At 44.3% G+C, this 16,892-nt stretch overlaps 1 protein-coding gene across 9 annotated transcripts in view; it reads left to right on the forward strand.

Annotated features, from left to right (window-relative positions):
* Positions 1–16,892, forward strand: part of ST3GAL5 (ST3 beta-galactoside alpha-2,3-sialyltransferase 5) — a 47,337-nt gene that overhangs the window by 12,001 nt on the left and 18,444 nt on the right. For 3 of the 9 annotated variants that reach the window (XM_037012059.2, XM_037012060.2, XM_037012062.2), the window contains 2 exons: positions 9,132–9,255; positions 12,354–12,465. In XM_037012059.2, coding sequence (XP_036867954.1) covers positions 9,132–9,255; positions 12,354–12,465 — 236 coding nt within the window. Of the gene's footprint in view, positions 1–1,619; positions 1,645–5,208; positions 5,363–9,131; positions 9,256–12,353; positions 12,466–16,892 lie in introns of those variants that run through there. The other 6 variants (XR_005059622.2, XM_073241602.1, XM_037012063.2 and 3 more) reach the window with 5 other exon arrangements.

Consider the following 16,892-nt stretch of genomic DNA (forward strand, 5'->3'; position numbering starts at 1 on the left):
TCATCTTTGTCACTTGAGTAGGATCTTGGGACCTGCCCTCTGCAGTTGCAGGGCATGTTCTAGTTTGGAGAATGTTTATGTATTCCAAGGGCTCAGCATTAATAGCCATAACCCTCTTAAACATGTGAAAAGCAGGCAGTTGGGTGACTGTGATGATGAAGTCTCAACATTAGAGGAATAGCAGTTGATTAGAAATTGATTCAAAAGCACACCCCAGAAGCATCAAAGTGCTTGCATCCTGGTTGATGGGCAAAATGAGAGGGTATAGACTTCAGTCACAGAGCAGATGCTTTTGTCTTTCATTGCAGAAGGCAGGTCTTTATAACTTCATGCAGAGAATCCGAAAATCTTTAGGCTAAAATCTGTTGCCAATTATAGCTGTGCAAAGTGTCCTGGAGAGCAGGCCTTCACACAGCTTTTCACCCACACAACTCGGGGGGACTTGCTTAAAGTGCACATTCAGTGTCCTCACCTGGTCCTACCAGGTGGGAGATTCTGGGGATGGGGTCTAGCCATCTGTATACCTTACAGCTTCCTCCTTCTTGTATGAGGTCAGGTTGGAAAATCTCTGGCCACAACAGTGGTGGAGGCATTAATCACTGAAATTGAACAAATACCAGATTTCGGGAGGTGATTGGATATGGTCTCTGTACCAGTGCTTTCAGCCAGCACTTCCTTGGTGTTTTTGGTATCATGGGTAAAATTCCACATTCGCAGAAGACAGGAGAGACACTGCGTACCCAGTTGGAAATGGGAAGGAACCATGTGGTGAGGGTTTTCTGCTTTGGTGGTGGAAGTGGCAGGAGATGGTTGCAGGTGCTGTACCTAAGTTGTGTGGGTCCAGGAGTGAGTTGGGTGCCCCCCGCAACCCCCACTGCACACCTGCAAGCTCTGCCTGGCAGGCTGGTGCTCTGGAATCATGGCTGGTGTGTGCAGGCAGGCCTGGGGCTGTCCATGGGCTCCTGTGTGGTTGTACAGTTGAGACACAACCACATATCTTGATGAATGGTGATTTCTTAAGATCATGTACCCCAAACCAACACAGAAAAAGATTAGATACTAAAGCCCGAGTTTCATCAAGTTTTAGCCCACACTCTTTGATTTCAGTTTCTGCTTTAAGTTTAATTACCCTCAATACTTTAAAAATAAGGCAATGTTGGACTTTTAATTATACAATGACTTTACCCCCATGGGTAAAGTCGGGAGTGATTTGCCTCCCCACCAACAGGGAACATTTGGCAATGTCTGAGGAAAGTTTTGGTTGAAGCAACTGGGAGACGGGGGAGAACCAGAGTTGATGGTGGAATCTAGAGGGTGGAGGCCAGGGATGTTGCTAAACATTTTGCAATACGCAAGACAACCTTGTGCAACGAAGAAGTACCCAGACCAAAAAGTCCATAGTGCCGAGGTGGAGAAGCCTGCAGCTGAGCAAGTGAATGCCTCTTATCTGTGTTGCACGTTAGGATTCTAAGTGAGCCCCCATGCAAAAAAAAAAAAGAGTTCCACAGATAAAACTAGTTTGAAATTAGCTACCTAGACTGTACAAAGATGACAGTCGGCTTGGGTGGATGACGGAGAACAAGGCTGACTTCTGGAATCAATAAGAGAGAAGTAATACGTCCCTGAGAGCTCTGTGTGCCACAGGTGAGGCCCTGGGCTGTACTCCTGAGTGTGTTAGCTAAGCCATTGTCCCCTCTTCCCAAGCTCTCCCTCCCTGTTGGGTGGGGGCAGAAGAAGGTTTAGAACTGTACCCACACCTGCTCTTCCCAGCTTCTGGGCCCCAGCCTGCTGCGTTTGTCCCGTGCCCACGGGTGGCGTTGGCACTGCAGCCAATGGTGTCAGCTTTCACCACACAGTCTGTCTGTGGTGGTGGTGGGGGGGTTGCCACAGTCTGAGCATCTCCTTTCCCCCGCAGCCCTCCCCATACTGCTGTAGATACATTCATTCCTATTATCATTTCCTAGACCTGGGTTTCTAGAAAGTGGGACACTCAATCCAGACTCAATTATCACATCATCTCTGCATTTTCACAGAGCAAGTTGGTAGAGGAATCGCTGAAATCAGCTTTTAGAAATCACCTTTTTGGTGTATACAACACAGACACCCATATTGCTAAACATTTTGCATTTTGCAATACGCAAGCTCTGCCTGGCAGGCTGGTGCTCTGGAATCATGGCTGGTGTGTGCAGGCAGGCCTGGGGTTAAAGCGATTAAAATGTATTTTGTTTTGGAACTAGTACGCTGCATCCTTAAATCATTGGAAGTTCCATGTTATAACACCCAGGCTTGAAATTGTCCCATCCAAGTTACAGACTTGGGGTAATGTTTCCTTTTCTGATTTCCTGCAGCGCCACTTGGTGTGCTTCCTCTGGGCCTCCCCAGCCCTCCAGGTGGGCTTTCCCCAAAGTTAAGCAGGCTCTGTCTGCTCTTTGTTCTTCCCCTTGGGATTCTCCTCTCTTTGCATCAGCCTTAACAACTACCTTTACCCAAATAGCTTCAGGCTCTGATCTGGCTGTGGCAGACCCTACCATTGACTCTTACAGATTCCCATTCTCCTTTCTTGCTGACAGAACCTTGTTTTGCTTGGGGAAGCAGCCTGCCCAGCTGGTAGAAAGTTCCCGTTAAACTGCAGTTGCAGGTATCCATGTGATGTAGTTCTGGCTAAAGGGCTATAAATGGAATGCTGTGAGGGATTTCCAGGATGTCTTCCCTGTCCTGATACAGGGGCCTCCCCTTCCTTTCTGTCTCATCCCTTTTCTCCTTCCTGCCTGGAATCTGGAGTGGAGGCCACATGCTAATGCAAGAGGAGCAGAGCTGATAGGCACTGGGGACACCTATGTCACTGCAAAGCCTGTGTGCCAGCCCTGATCTTCTTGTCCCTGGACTTCCCATTCTGGGAGGAAAAGAACCCCCCACTGGCTAAGAGCCATGATAATACCCAGATTTATGTTATGTACTGCCAGGTGCACCCCCTGACTGATCCTCCAGCTCCGATCCCTCCCGAGGGCTCCAAGCCTGGGTTTTCAGCTGTCCGTGGATTTATCCCCCTGATGGCCCACAGGTGTTTGGGACTCAGCAAGGCCAAACGGAACTTACCATCTCCTGTGACCTCTCTCTGCAAAGGGCTCCACTGTTCCCCGTCAATTGTGTTATCTTCCCTCCTACCTACTGGCCACATCTGATCTCCCTAAGCCTGTCAGTCTGCAGTGGGAAGCCCTCCTCCACCTGCCGTCCCCCTCACCTTTGCTGCAGCACAAGGTCTACAGCTGGGAGCACTGTGACAGCTCCTCATGAGCCCCCCCACAGGCCCGCCGCTCCCTCCTCTGCTGTCCCTGCTGCTTCCCCAGGGATTGTTCTCCATGTTTCATGCACCCTCCTGAATCCAGTCCTCAAGCGTTTCTCAGGGTCTCCCGTGACCACCTGTGATCCTCCACATTTTCACCCTGCTGGCCTAATGGCCTGTCTTAGGACAGGTTCCCTAGAAGCAGAGCCTGAAACAGGAGTTCAAGAACTCCTGGTTTACTGAGGGAGCTGCCAGGAGAAAGGGAGTGTGGGAGGACAGTGGGCACGGGAAGGAGCTGAGCAAAGCCTGGTCTCAGCTGATCCTCGGGGAGCTCTGAAGCGTGTACCGCCCTGGGTCGGCTAAGGTTTTGAGAATGATCATCACAGAGAAAGAGAAAGGTTGAATGCAAAGTAGTTCACCAGGCAGATCATTGGGAGGAATTCTCACCAGGAATCTGGACTGAGGGTACATCATGTGCAAAGGCACTGAGGCAACAATCTGGCACTTCCAAGGCTTCTAGCAGTACTTCTTTGTGGCTAGAAGGTGAAGACAAGTTTGTCACTTGGAGTCATAAAGACGAGCTGGGAGTCATTAAGCAGATACACATTTCAAAAGATGGCTTTGAGAGGACAGAATTAAGACAGGGGGTCCAGGTAAGTGACTTCCACTAAGGGAGTATCAATGGGCATGGGAAGTTCAAGAAGGTGTGATTAAGAGGCCTGCAGATTGATTATGAAAGGTTGAAATTTGGGGTTGACCTGCAGGATTTCAACTTGGATGACTGAGTGTATGGTACAGCTGCCAGACATCATATGGAATCGTTTGAGGTGAAAATAGCAGGCAGGTTGTTAGAAAGACCATTAGATACACAAGTCTGAGCTTGGTGAGGGGTCTGCATAGATGGGCTTGAGGTCCTGTTCCTTGAGGACGTGAGCAAAAGGCAAGTGGTGAACCAGAACTAAACTCTGCTGAGGGTAGAGACCGGGACCTGGAGTGGTGAGAGATGCGTGCGGGAGTCTAAGACCACAGAGGCCTTAAGGGAGGCGTGCTTCCAAAGCATTGCAGGCATGGTGGGCAGAGAGGGAGGGAAGACAGAGCAAGGCCCAAGCAGCTTGGCCAACATGGGGAGGGAAGCTGAGCATTCAGAGATTCTGTAGGTGTAATAAAGGAGCTGGGGAGGAGAGAGCAGATACTGACCGAGGCCTGACCAAGGGTGTGCCTGTGAGGGGCTCTGAAGGAGGGTGCCTCTGGAGCAAATGGAATGGACTGTAGACGGGACTCTGATAGGGCTGAAACGAAAGCCTGTCCAGAAGTGAGGGCGACAGAGGGCAGCAGGTGCCCAAAGCTCTGTCAGATGGGTTGTGTAAAATAAGACTGGGTGCTGTACCATCCCTTCTGGGTAATAATATGGTGATACCAGCACTCGTTATCAATAATATAATTACTATGATAATATTAGTAATATGGTGATACCAGTACTTATTATGTGCAACCAGCGTTCCTCGTATTAATCCTAAGAGGTAGGCTATATTTTTATTCCCAGTTTACAGATGAGGAAACTGAGCTATTAGAGTAACTTGCTCAAAGCTTCACAGCTGGTGCGTGGCGAGGTGAGCCCGGGGTCAAGCAGTGGGTGCTGTGCCCTCATCCTTCCTCTCCTGAGATCCTCTCTAGTGTGATTAGAGAAAAAACCAAACACAAGGTTATTTTCCTGAGCATTTGAATGATTGTGTGAATGTGTTATATGGCAGTGGCGGTGAGAAGAGGAAGGGAGTCAGAGCCTCTCCTGTCCTTGCTTGATTTCCCTTTCCTGAAAGTGGCAGATGAGAATCATCAGATGTACCAGTCACTGCCTGGCAGGAAACCAGAAACAACAGAGACGCTTCAGGCAGGGAGGGCTGATGTCAAAGACGTTGGCAGGCCTGCAGATGCCCAAGGGAGAGAGAAGTAGCCAGAGATCCGGAAGCTGCTGTCATCCTGGGCTGAAGCTTACACTTGTCTCAAAGCTGCTGGAGGTGCCATTGCTTGTGTCAAGTACAGCCCTAGGACATGGAGTGTCCGCCGCCGCTGGAGTCACAGGTGGTCACCTCCATTGCCTACTCCTCTTGCTGCCCCGGCAGAAGTTCACCCAAACCGGGGGGAGAGGAAAGTTGCTTCTTTCCTCTTGTCTTCCAGTCTCCTACCAGGACATCCCATAGTCACAGTTAGCAGGAAGCCAGCTGGCAAAAGTCTGGGACACCTAGGATAGGCATACAGCCTGAGTGTCAGAGAAGACCAGAAACAGAGGGGCAGAGTAGAGCTGAGGACCACCGTGCCACCCAGCGCACCAGCGCCCATGGCAGGCAGAGGCGGAAATGGCGCTCTTCTAATCATACCACAGTCAGCTTTGCTCTCTGAAGGTCCATTTTAGGGTGAGCTGAGTGTCATTCTGATCAGAAGAATACAAGTTTATCTATGTACTGCTTATAGATAGTCTGATGGTTTGCACCACTTGGCTGATCATGCATTTAAGAAACCACAAGGTTGTGGTGTTTGAAAACCTTCCAGAGTCTAGTTCTAACTACTTATTTAAGAATTCAGTAGATTCTTCAGCAAAGGTTTTGAACAGTGAGGTCCTTGGCACTGTTTTTTGCAGCTATTCAAGTAGAGAGATACCTACCTATGGAAATTCTTGTACTCTAGTGCTACAAAGAATTGAAGTTGAGGGGGATAGATTGTTTACAGTAGTGAAAAAATGAAATCCTTAAATATCAGGTTATTTAAAAAAAAAAAACGTGTTGACTTAGACTCAGACTCCAAGAAGGGACTAGCAGTTACCAAAGGGGAGGAGTGGGGGAGGGTGGGTGGGGAGGGAAGGAGAAGGGGATTGAGGGGCATTATGAGTGGCACACATGGTGTTGGGGGGCTCACGGAGAAGACAGTAAGTAGTGAACAAGTGGTGACTCTGTGGCATCTTACTATGTTGATGGGCAGTGACTGCAGTGGGGTGGGGGGAGACTTGATAATATGGGTGAATGTAGTAATCACAATGTGTTTCATGTGAAAACTTCATAAGAGTATGTATCAGTGACACCATAATAAAAAAATGTATTGACTTTATTACAAATTAATAACATAACCACAGTAAAAGGTGTGAAGAAAAAAATTAACTTACGTAACTTTGTGGGTTTTGATTGAAATATATAGTTCATATACAATATTATATTGGTTTTAGGTGTACAATAGTGATTTGACAATTATATACATTACAAAATGCCCACCACCATAAGTGTAGTTTCCATCTGTCACCACATAAAGTTATTACGATGTTATTGACTATATTCCCTCTGCCGTACTTTTCATCCCTGTGGTTTATTTGTGTATAACTGAAAGTTTGTACCTCTCTACTCCCTTCACCTATTTCACCATTGCCAGCAACCACCAGTTTGTTCTCCGTATTTGAGTCTGTTTCTGGTTTGTTAGGTTCATTTCATTTTTTTTTAATTCCACAAAAAATGAAATGATACAGTATTTGTCTTTCTCTGACTTCACTTACCATAGTACCCTCCACGTCCATCCATGTTGTCAGAAGTGACAAGATTCCATTCTTTTTCTTTCATTTATTTCAATGACATTCCATTGTGTGTATGCACCCTCTTCTTTATCCACCCATCTATTCGTGGCCGCTGAGGTTGCTTCCATCTCTTGGTTATTGTAAATGATGCTACAGTGAACATAGGGGTGCTGTATCTCTTTGAATTAGTGTTTTTGTTTTCTTCTGGTGAATACCCAGAGTGGAATCAATGAATCATGGTCTTTCTGTTTGACTGCCAATTTAATAAAAGTTATCTTTCAAAGAAAATAGCACAACCCTAATGGGGGAAATGAAGTAATTAATGAGATACAACTTTTTCCCAACTGAAAGACTACAGATAATAAAGTTGAAATGTAGACTTTGCTTTTAATTAGCAATTGCTTAGGCAAGACAGAAGTTTCTCCATTACACGACAGTCCAGAGGCAGGCAGTCCTGGGTGGATTGGCAGCTCTGTCCGTGGGGTTGTTCAGGGACCCAGGCGCCTTCTCACTTGTTGTTCGCTACCCCTTGGATGATGTGTTCTCCATGTGATCCACAGTGGCTCGACGGGTGTCAGTATTTTAGCCAAAAGGAAGGGGATAAGGAGAAAGGAAAGTATGCCAGGAATGCTCCCTGGAAGTTGTACACGTTGCTTCTGCTCCTATCCCACTGGTTAGAATTTAGTCATAAGGCCACACCTCACTCCAAGAAATATTAATTCTGGGAGGCCATGTGCCCCCCTACAATCCAGAGTTCTGTAAGGTGGAAAGCTAATACGGGCCATTTCTTCTACATAGCACATGTCTACTGACATAGCAGTTTCTGCTATGATACCCCTGGCAGTATTATTTAAAGTAAAAAATTTGAGAATAAAATTAATTCAAAAGAATAAGTAGGCAAACATACCTGAAAACATATTTTTTAAAGATAAATTTCTCTTAAAATTGCCATATTTTCTTAGTGTAACACTTTTCTTCTATGTTTAATGTAGTTTCTTTTTCTTTAGTAATATAGTTTTTTTCTTTTTTTTTGTAAAGCACTTTCTTTTTTAAATTTTTTTTACTACAGAAAACTTTGAACATACAAAAGTATGAGAGTGTCTTGCCAATGGGTTTCAGCCCCGGGCAAGTTCACTATAGATTCAGTGTGACCAAAGAAATTGACAGCAAAATGTTCTTGGGGTGAAAGGGTTATACCCAACTTTATTTCCAGGTGGCAGGTCAGTCACTAGAATCCCGTTCACTCAGAGCGAGTCTGCATGCAGCAAGCCAGTCTCTGCCTCTGGGCCCTTCTGTCCTCATGGCCGTCCTCTGGGCCCCTCTCTTCTCATAGCCATCCTCTGGGCCTCACTGTCCACACAGCCATCCCACACAGCCATCCTCCAGGCCTCTCTGCACAGTCGTCCCACACAGCCATCCTCTGGGCCTCTGTCCTTGGCACTGCCACCACTCCAGCCTCTGCTCTGCTCTCCTGCAGCCTTGAAGCCCTGCCACTGTGTCACGCCCAGAGTACTGGGTGGAGCTCTTTTTATAGAGTCAACAGCTGTGTATTGCCCACAGGTGTGCAGTGAGCTAGTCAACCACGGTCAGGTGAGAATCCTGGCCACAGGAACTCTCATTTTATTCACAGAGAGTATTGAAACTTGTATGATGAGTCCATGTACTCAGGACCCAGCTTCAGCAGTTACCAGTTTAAAGCTAGTCTTGTCTCCTCTATTCCCCCACACACCAATTCCCTTCCTGATTTTTTTGAGGCAGACCTCATTTCTCCTGTTTCATCTGTAGATAGTTCCATATGTATCTCTAGAAGGTAAAGGCTCTTTTAAAATATTAGACTTTGTTTTGGGATAACTGTAGATTCAACATCTAGTTGTGAGAAATCTCATTACTTTTTACTCCATTTCCCCCCAATGGTTGCATCTTGCAAAACCATAGTACAATATTGTGGGATGTTGACATAGATACAGTCAAGACACAGAACATTTTCTTTCCCACGTTGTCCTTCTATAGCCACACTCAGCACCCCCTCCCTAACTCCTGACAACCACTGATCTGTTATCCACTGCTCTTTGTTATTTCAAGAGTGTTCTATAAATGGAATCATGCAATATGTAGCCTTTTGGTATTGGCTCAGCATAATCACCTCTGATCCATCCAGTGATGTGTATCAGTTGTCCATTTCTTTTTATTGCTGAGTGGTATTCCGTGGTATGGGTGGCCATGTAAAGGCCCTTAAAAACAATCTGCCTAACTCTTCCCTTGTTTCCCTCTGCCTGTCTTCTCCTCTCTTCACAGCAATGACAAGTGAGTACAGCTGTGGGAAACTGAGAAACGATTGCTCGAGACCCTCCCTGAAATGGTACAGCCGAGCTCAGAGCAAGATGAGAAGACCTAACTTGTTGTTAAAAGACATCCTCAAGTAAGTACGAGCCCTTAGGCCTAAGAGCACTCTGATTTGGGTCAACTGTGTAGAACTGGGAGGAAAATTCAATGAGAGCCCTAAAGATAACTCTCATACTTGATCGTACTTGGCCAAGGGATCATTTAAGGCACATGGGAGTAAAGATTCTGTGCACAGGTGCTGTGGGTTTACGCACCACGCTGACTGGGTGATAGTGTGGCACCCAGCCAGTGGGCCACCCAGGCCCTGTCCCTGAGAACAGCTCTTAAAGCGCACAGCTCTTCCTGCCGTTGTTTAGCAAAAGAGGGCCTTTCCCCTCAGCTGTTTTTAGTTCATTAAAGTCCCCTACAGGCATTTGAATAACATTAAGTATTAAACACTAAAAAGGGGTGACAGGGGCGTTTCATCCCAGTCATCTTATACTCTGATAAGTGATAGAATTGTTAAAGAAGGAACTTGTCAGTCTTCTTTGGTACCCAGCCAAGTCACATTGAAAATTATCCCTTTTCTATGTCTAAAGATAGAAATCCAACTCTGAAATTCAGTCTCCCATCTCACTTTACTAATTTAGGAGGTGCAGAAGAAGAGAGGTGGGAAGAGGAACTGTGTATTAATAAATACTTATATCATTTTCCACTTCCTTTTGTCATTACCAGTATTTATGGAGGCCTCCATGCACCTGGCACTGTGTTGGGTGCTGGCCGCTTAGCAGCAAACCTCACAGACCCGGGCCCACGCTGCTTACAGCGTGGGCAGGACAGGCTTGCAGCCAGGAATTACATACAGCATGATCACTGCTGTAGGTACAGGCCTACTTCTAACACCCTTGTTTTCCTTTTTTAATTTTTAAAAAAAATCAAAACAAGGGGATTATTCCATGCACTGAATATAATGCCTTTTCTGGGAGCTGGAGGAAGGAACAGCAATACTACATTTACAAAATTCAAAATTCAAAAGCTTTTAAAGGGACTCAGTAAAACATCGTTTTGACCCTGCTTGCCACATTTCCCCTCCCACTTAAAGATAACCAATGTGAATGGTCTTGTGTATATAGAAAGTGTAGTGTGTGTGTGTGTGTGTGTGTGTGTGTGTGTGTGTGTGTGTGTACACATATCCCTCCTCCCCAGTTTTACACAAATGGTGGCATCCTGTTCATTCAACATTGGACTCAATCCCGGGAAAAATTAAGATGCTTGTCTAAGTTTTCATGGGGAAGCCTGTTGAAATGAGAATCAAGAAGTCTTGCAAACAGTTCCTAGTAATACTTTTTTTGAATCATTCTTAAATATTAAGAAATATTTAGCATGTATTGTTACACTATACTATGCTAGTTGCTAAGTTTTAAAAACTGCCCCTTTCTTTAGCAAATAGATTATTTTTCCCTTAAGGCTATTTCTTAACTTTGTATTTTTAATAATGCACATTATTTAAAGTAGCAGTTCTTAAACTTTGGTTTAAAGTTTTTTAGAACTTTTAAAAAATTTTGTCAGTGTCACTTGGGGAGCTTATTAAGAATGAGATTTCTAGAGCCAGAACTAGATTCAGTTATTTCCCCTAATCCTGTGTATATGTAATGTGCCTGTGCATTTGAAACCACATTGCAGTGTGAATGGATTGGATCTTTAAAAGCAGTTTTGTAGGTGGTCTTAAGTGTGTGTAGTGGAACTGTCTCACCTGTCAGTCTCATTTCTGGGTTGAATTCTTTAGAGGAAGAATGAGTAGATGGTTTAATTTGGCTTCTTTTTTTTTTGAGAGGTCATCTCTCATATTTATTGATCAAATGGTTGTTAACAACAATAAAATTCTGTATTGGGGACTCAATGCACAATCATTAATCAACCCCAAGCCTAGTTCTCAACAGTCTCCAATCTTCTGAAGCATAACGAACAAGTTCTTACATGGTGAACAAATTCTTACATAGTGAATAAATTCTTACATGGTGAACAGTGCAAGGGCAGTGATCACAGAAACTTTCGGTTTTGATCATGCATTATGAACTATAAACAATCAGGTCAAATATGAATATTTGTTTGATTTTTATACTTGATTTGTATGTGGATCCCACATTTCTCCCTTTATTATTATTATTATTATTATTATTATTTTTTTTTTTAATAAAATGCTGAAGTGGTAGGTAGATGCAAGATAAAGGTAGAAAACATAGTTTAGTGCTGTAAGAGGGCAAATGTAGATGATCAGGTGTGTGCCTATAGACTAAGTATTAATCCAAGCTAGACAAGGGCAACAAAACATCCACGGATGCAGAAGATTTCTCTCAAAACAGGGGGGGTGGGGTTCTAAGCCTCACCTCTGTTGAGTCCCCAATTTCTCACCTGATGGGCCCCCTGCGACTGTGCCTGTCTTAGGTTCCTCCCTTGAGGAATCTTACTCGTCTCTGGCTAACCAGTCATCTTCCGGGGCCATACAGGGAAATGTAAAGTTGGTAAGTTGGCTTCTTTTTTTTAAAGAACTGACAGTATTTATCCCCCAGTTTTTAAAAATTGTGGTAAAATACACAAAACACAGAATTTACTATTTTGCCTGTTTCTAAGTGTACAGCCCAGCAATATTAATCACAGCCACTTGAGTTGTGCAGCTGTCACGTCATCCATCTCTAGAACCCTTTTTCTCCTGTAAAAGTGAAACTGTCCTCATTCAGCAGCTCCCTGTTCTCCTCCCCCCGGGCCCCTGGCAACCGTCCTTCTACTTTCTGTCTGATTTTGACAGCTCATGTAAGTGAAATCATACAGTGTTTGAAAGGAGGACGGTATTTTAAGGTGGCCAAAAACTGAAGCAGAGATTCTGTAGTTCAGAATCTATTACTTGTTTTTTTTTAAGCCCAGCAGGCTGCATTGTGATTCTGATTTTATTATGGTGCCTCTGCAGGAAAAAGTTTTTTCTGTATTCACTTAGAACAGAGACTGCCATAGATGACTAATTGATCAGGAAAATATGAAATGTATCGTGCCTTTAGTTGACCCCTGATGGAAGCTGAAGCACGGTATTTTCATGCTGCAGGCAAGCAAACTGTGTGGGTTAGGTATTCACTTACTTCACTTGACCTCTCTTGATTCTCCCATGACTGCATCATTATACCTAATTGATTTTTTTTTCAGGTTTATATTGCTTGTGTTTGGAGTATGGATCCTTTATATCCTCAAGTTAAATTATACTACAGAAGAATGTGACATGAAAAAAATGCATTATATGGACCCTGACCGTGTAAAGGTTAGATATTCTGTTGGTGTGGTTTATATGAACACATCTGCCAGTGTACACTTAAACAGTAATGTCACCTCTAAAGTGTTTTAAATAAGTGTTCATGAAAGTTATAAACAGAGACGAACACTTAATCTTAGCATTCCAAAACTAAAATCAGAGACAATCCCCCTAAAAACAACCGGTCCACCTACCTAAGCCATGGTATTCTTCCCCCATTTGCTGAGGCGGCGGTTGGGGGAAAGGGGGGAATGAGGTGAGGTCCATCAACACGCACGTGCTCTTAGAACAGGAAGAAATTCCTTTAGTACCACCTGTCATTCCTGTGTTTTATTTTTCATTTTAATGATTTCACATAGTATTTCAAGATTTTTTCCTTCAATGTGTATTTATTTTTCTAAGTCAATTGACATACTAACTGCTAATTTCATTGATTGTTTGAGTTGTTAAATTATCCAATCATGTTGAGCCCTGGATGAAAGAGGCGACATTTTACATAATGTAGCACACTCATAATGACAGCCTATATGTAGAGGTATTTTAGCTATGTTAAATTCTCATCATGACTGGGAGATATCCCAGTATCCTCTCCGTCTTACAGATGATGGCCTGGGAGGTTATGCTCACATCTAGTTTAGTTAACTAGTTTAGTTAATCTAGTTTCATGTATACTATAACTGTTCAGAAAGTGCTTTAGCAACATGAACTCATTTAAACCTCCTAACAGTCCCAGAGATGTAGATGCAATTACTAGCCCATGTCACAGCTGAGGAAGGAGAAGGGCAGGGAGCAACCTGTTCAAAGTTACCTCAGCTAGTTAAGTGGTAGAGCCACAGCTTGGACCTGGCAGTGCAGTTTCAGAACCCAAGCTCCTCCTGACTGCTCTCTGGGAGCTGGATGGGGAGTGTTCACAGAGAGGAAGCCAGAATTACAGGCAGTGTGTTGCAGAGAGGGAGAGAGCTTACACTTCTGACCTTGATTCAAATCTAAATGCTACTTGGTAGCCATGAGACCTTGGGCAAGTGACTTAGTTGTTTTGAGTTCCAGTTTTCTCAGCTGTGAAATGTAGATAACACCATCTATGTGACATGGTAGTCGTCAAAGATGAATAAGATAATTGACACAAAGCTCCTTTTTTAGTCCTGTTTTTTATTGACATTTCTACTGTAATCTGTATAACCTTAGAAATGTCTCAAATATAGTACAGACAAGTCAATGAAAAGAGCACAGTTAATAAATGCCCACTTGGCCTGTGCAGAGCCACTGTGTCTCAGAGGCCTGGCAGATCCCAGGGCCTTCCTGTCCTTACTGTGTCTGTCCTCAGATGTCTGCTGACTCAGTTCACTTCATCAGCATCAGCCCACCTGCTTTGGGGGAGCAGGTGATGTCCAGGGTCCTCTGCTCAGGTTTTCCCTGTCCTGTTGTTCTGGCTGGTCTTATGGGCACCTGAAAATCCCTTTCAGTTCCAGGGCCCTTCACAGCTCTCTTGGGTAAAGTTTTTAGACATCCTGGGGAAGGGCCAAAATGAAGACACTTGATAGGAGCCACTGCTCTCTGGGGGGCTTCTTGCCTTGCTCCTCTGCTAACCTCTGCACACTCTCTATGCATGCTCTCTCTCTTACCCATTTAATTAATCACGCCATTGACCATCCAACCAACTGCTAAGATAATTGTTCTCCAACCTCAGTTAACTGAGAAGAAATGTGAGCTCCCTTGTGCAAGAGTCAAACACACTATGTCACAAACACAAGATGGAGGCAACGTGGTGTGGTACCATCTTAGGTGAAATCAGCTTTGCAGTTTCACTGTCTGGGTAGTGCTATCTGTGTCAACATATGCTGTGGCGGCCTAGAGCCATTTTCCTTACTCCACATTAACAGATGAGGGATGGTCTTCTTGTCTCTGCAACCAGGGCGCTGATCATTGTGACTGTTACTCTTCAACAGCCCCCAAGGAATCTCTGGCCTGTAAGGCTCTTCCTGGCTTGGTTCCCACCGCTCTCTCCAGTGCTTGGCCATCTCACCATGCTACATGGCCTGTGTCAGGCACATTAAGCCTCTCACAGGTCCTTGCTTGAGCTTCTTTTTTTGTCTTTCTCATTATAGTTTTGATTTGCGTTTCCCAGATAACTAATAATTTTCAACATCTTTTCATGTGCTTCTTGGCCATTTATCTTCTAAGGAGAAATGTCTATTCAAATTCTTTGCCCAATTTTTAACTGGGTTATTTGTCTTTATAGTATTGAGTTGTAAGAAGTCTCTTTATATTCTTAATACAAGTCCCTTAATCAGGTCTGTGGTTTGAAAGTATTTTCTCCCATTCTGTGGGTTGTCTTTTCACTTTCTTGATGGTATCATTTTCAAAACAAAAGTTTCTGATTTTGATGAAGTCCAATGTGTCTATTTTTCCTTTTCTTCCTTGTGCTTTTGATGTCATATCTCAGAAACCATTGTCTAATCCTATGATTTCTGAGGCTTCTGTAGGTTTAGTTCTTATGTGTAGGTGTTTGACCATTTTTCGAGTTAGCTTTTTTATGTGGTGTGAGGTCAGGGTCCAGCTTCTTTCTTTTGCCTGTGGATATCCAGTTTTCCTAGCCCGATTTGTTGGAAAGACCTTGCCCTGTGTTTACTGCATCCTTTCTTCTCTGCCTGGAGCCCTTGCCTCTCTGGTACTTGCCTTTTACATCAAGTCTCAGCCCAGTGGTTACCTTTTCTAAGAAGCCTTCTCTGACCATCCTTCTCTGTCTTCTAGATACCCCTTTGTACCTTAATCCTAACACTTAACCACAATTGTGTTCTGTCTTCCTCACTTGTCCTCCAAGCAAGCCCTTGGGAGATAGGGATTGTGTAACTAACATTTTACCTGAATGACTTTATACTTACATATATTAAACTCCAGAGGGAGAGGAGAAACCACTTGATCCCCAGTGTGGTGTCTCATCTTTAAACTCCAGACTGTACAGAAAATCCAGTTGAATAACAGGCAGTTCTGAGTACTTTCAGTAATGTATATAAAGTTTAACATCCCTTTGAAGAATAGGACACATACCTCCTGTTCAACTCTTCATGTCCACCAGTAGACAGTAGACAGAAGAAAAGCTCTCCCATCCCCTTCCCCCTAAACCATGGAACATGAGCCCTCCATTTGGGCTGATGGGACCAGTTTTAAAACCTAACTTTACTCCTGGAGCAATTAACAGCCTCACAGGCGCCAGTGCCATGCCCTGATTGGTTCCAGTGAGAATTCCTGACCAGTCCCTGCGTGCCAAGAGGGACGGGAGTATTTGATGAGCCATGTCAGCCTCTCAAGCCCACTGCCTGGGTGGAGAAGGGGTGACAGCTGCCAGAATAAAATGGCAGCTCCCTAGGAAGGAGGAGCAGGAAATGGAAACCCAGTAGGCAGCCCTCAGTGACCACCTCATGACCCAGTTCTAAAAGATTTCTAAAAGATCATTATTTTTCCAGTTATAAAGATAACACCCCAAATTCAAATAGTACAGAGTGAATAAAGTAGAGTCCCCTGCAATTTGAGGGGGAAAGAGGAAGGATTAGGGGGAGGTTGGTGTAAATCAAACATGTTTGTGACAGTCTCAGTCAGCTCAGAAATTTATAAAGTAGAAAGGGAAAGCCTGCTATTACCATGGTGGAATTAGGGGTGTTGTTTCATTCCATTACTTGAGATGTTTTTTCTTAATGTAGCTTTTCAACATCATTAACCTATCACAACAGTCCTGACATGAATGTCCTGCTTCATTCCAGGCAGAGTGTGTGCAAAAAGCACATGTCTCAGGGGGCTTTACAAATTAGAGGAACAGCAAGAGTTGGATATCACTGAGGATTCTGGGAGGGGAATAGCAGGATATGAGACTGAAAATGAGACAGGGCCAGAGAGTGAAAGGCCTTGAATGTCACACTAAGTGGCTCCTAAATTTGCTGTCTGGTTGTGTATCATTAAAACCAGGACAGAAGCCCTCTCCCGAGTTCCCAGAATAGAGGAAATGGCCAAGGAATCCTGCTGTGGTCCTGGTGTTTCAAATGGCTGTGAGGTGGAGTCAGTATGAGCTCTTTACAAAGAAAGCACTGTCTCTAGGCTATTGGTGGAGATCGATCCTTGCCATCAAGAGCATTTTGGACAAATTTGAATTATTGTTGATGTATATTAGCAGAAGATGGTCTCAAAGCCATGAGGGCGGGACCTTCTTAGCCTTTTTGAAGACACTCTACAACTTGCAGTGTTAATGGGACCCCACCCACCCTGTTGGACTCTGAACAGCCCATGGTTGCACTGGACCTTGCTGCATTAATACAGCAGCATAAGTGTTGGTTGTAGGTTTTGTCTTTTCTACTTAAAGGTGTGTCTTAATGAGCCATTTGTTAGAAGGAACTAACAATGGTCTCAGCAAGGATGCTTGGACAATTACAAAATGAGGCTCACTT

Source organism: Manis javanica, chromosome 1 (genome assembly GCF_040802235.1).
Source record: "Manis javanica isolate MJ-LG chromosome 1, MJ_LKY, whole genome shotgun sequence".
In the NCBI taxonomy this organism is placed as follows: domain Eukaryota; kingdom Metazoa; phylum Chordata; class Mammalia; order Pholidota; family Manidae; genus Manis; species Manis javanica.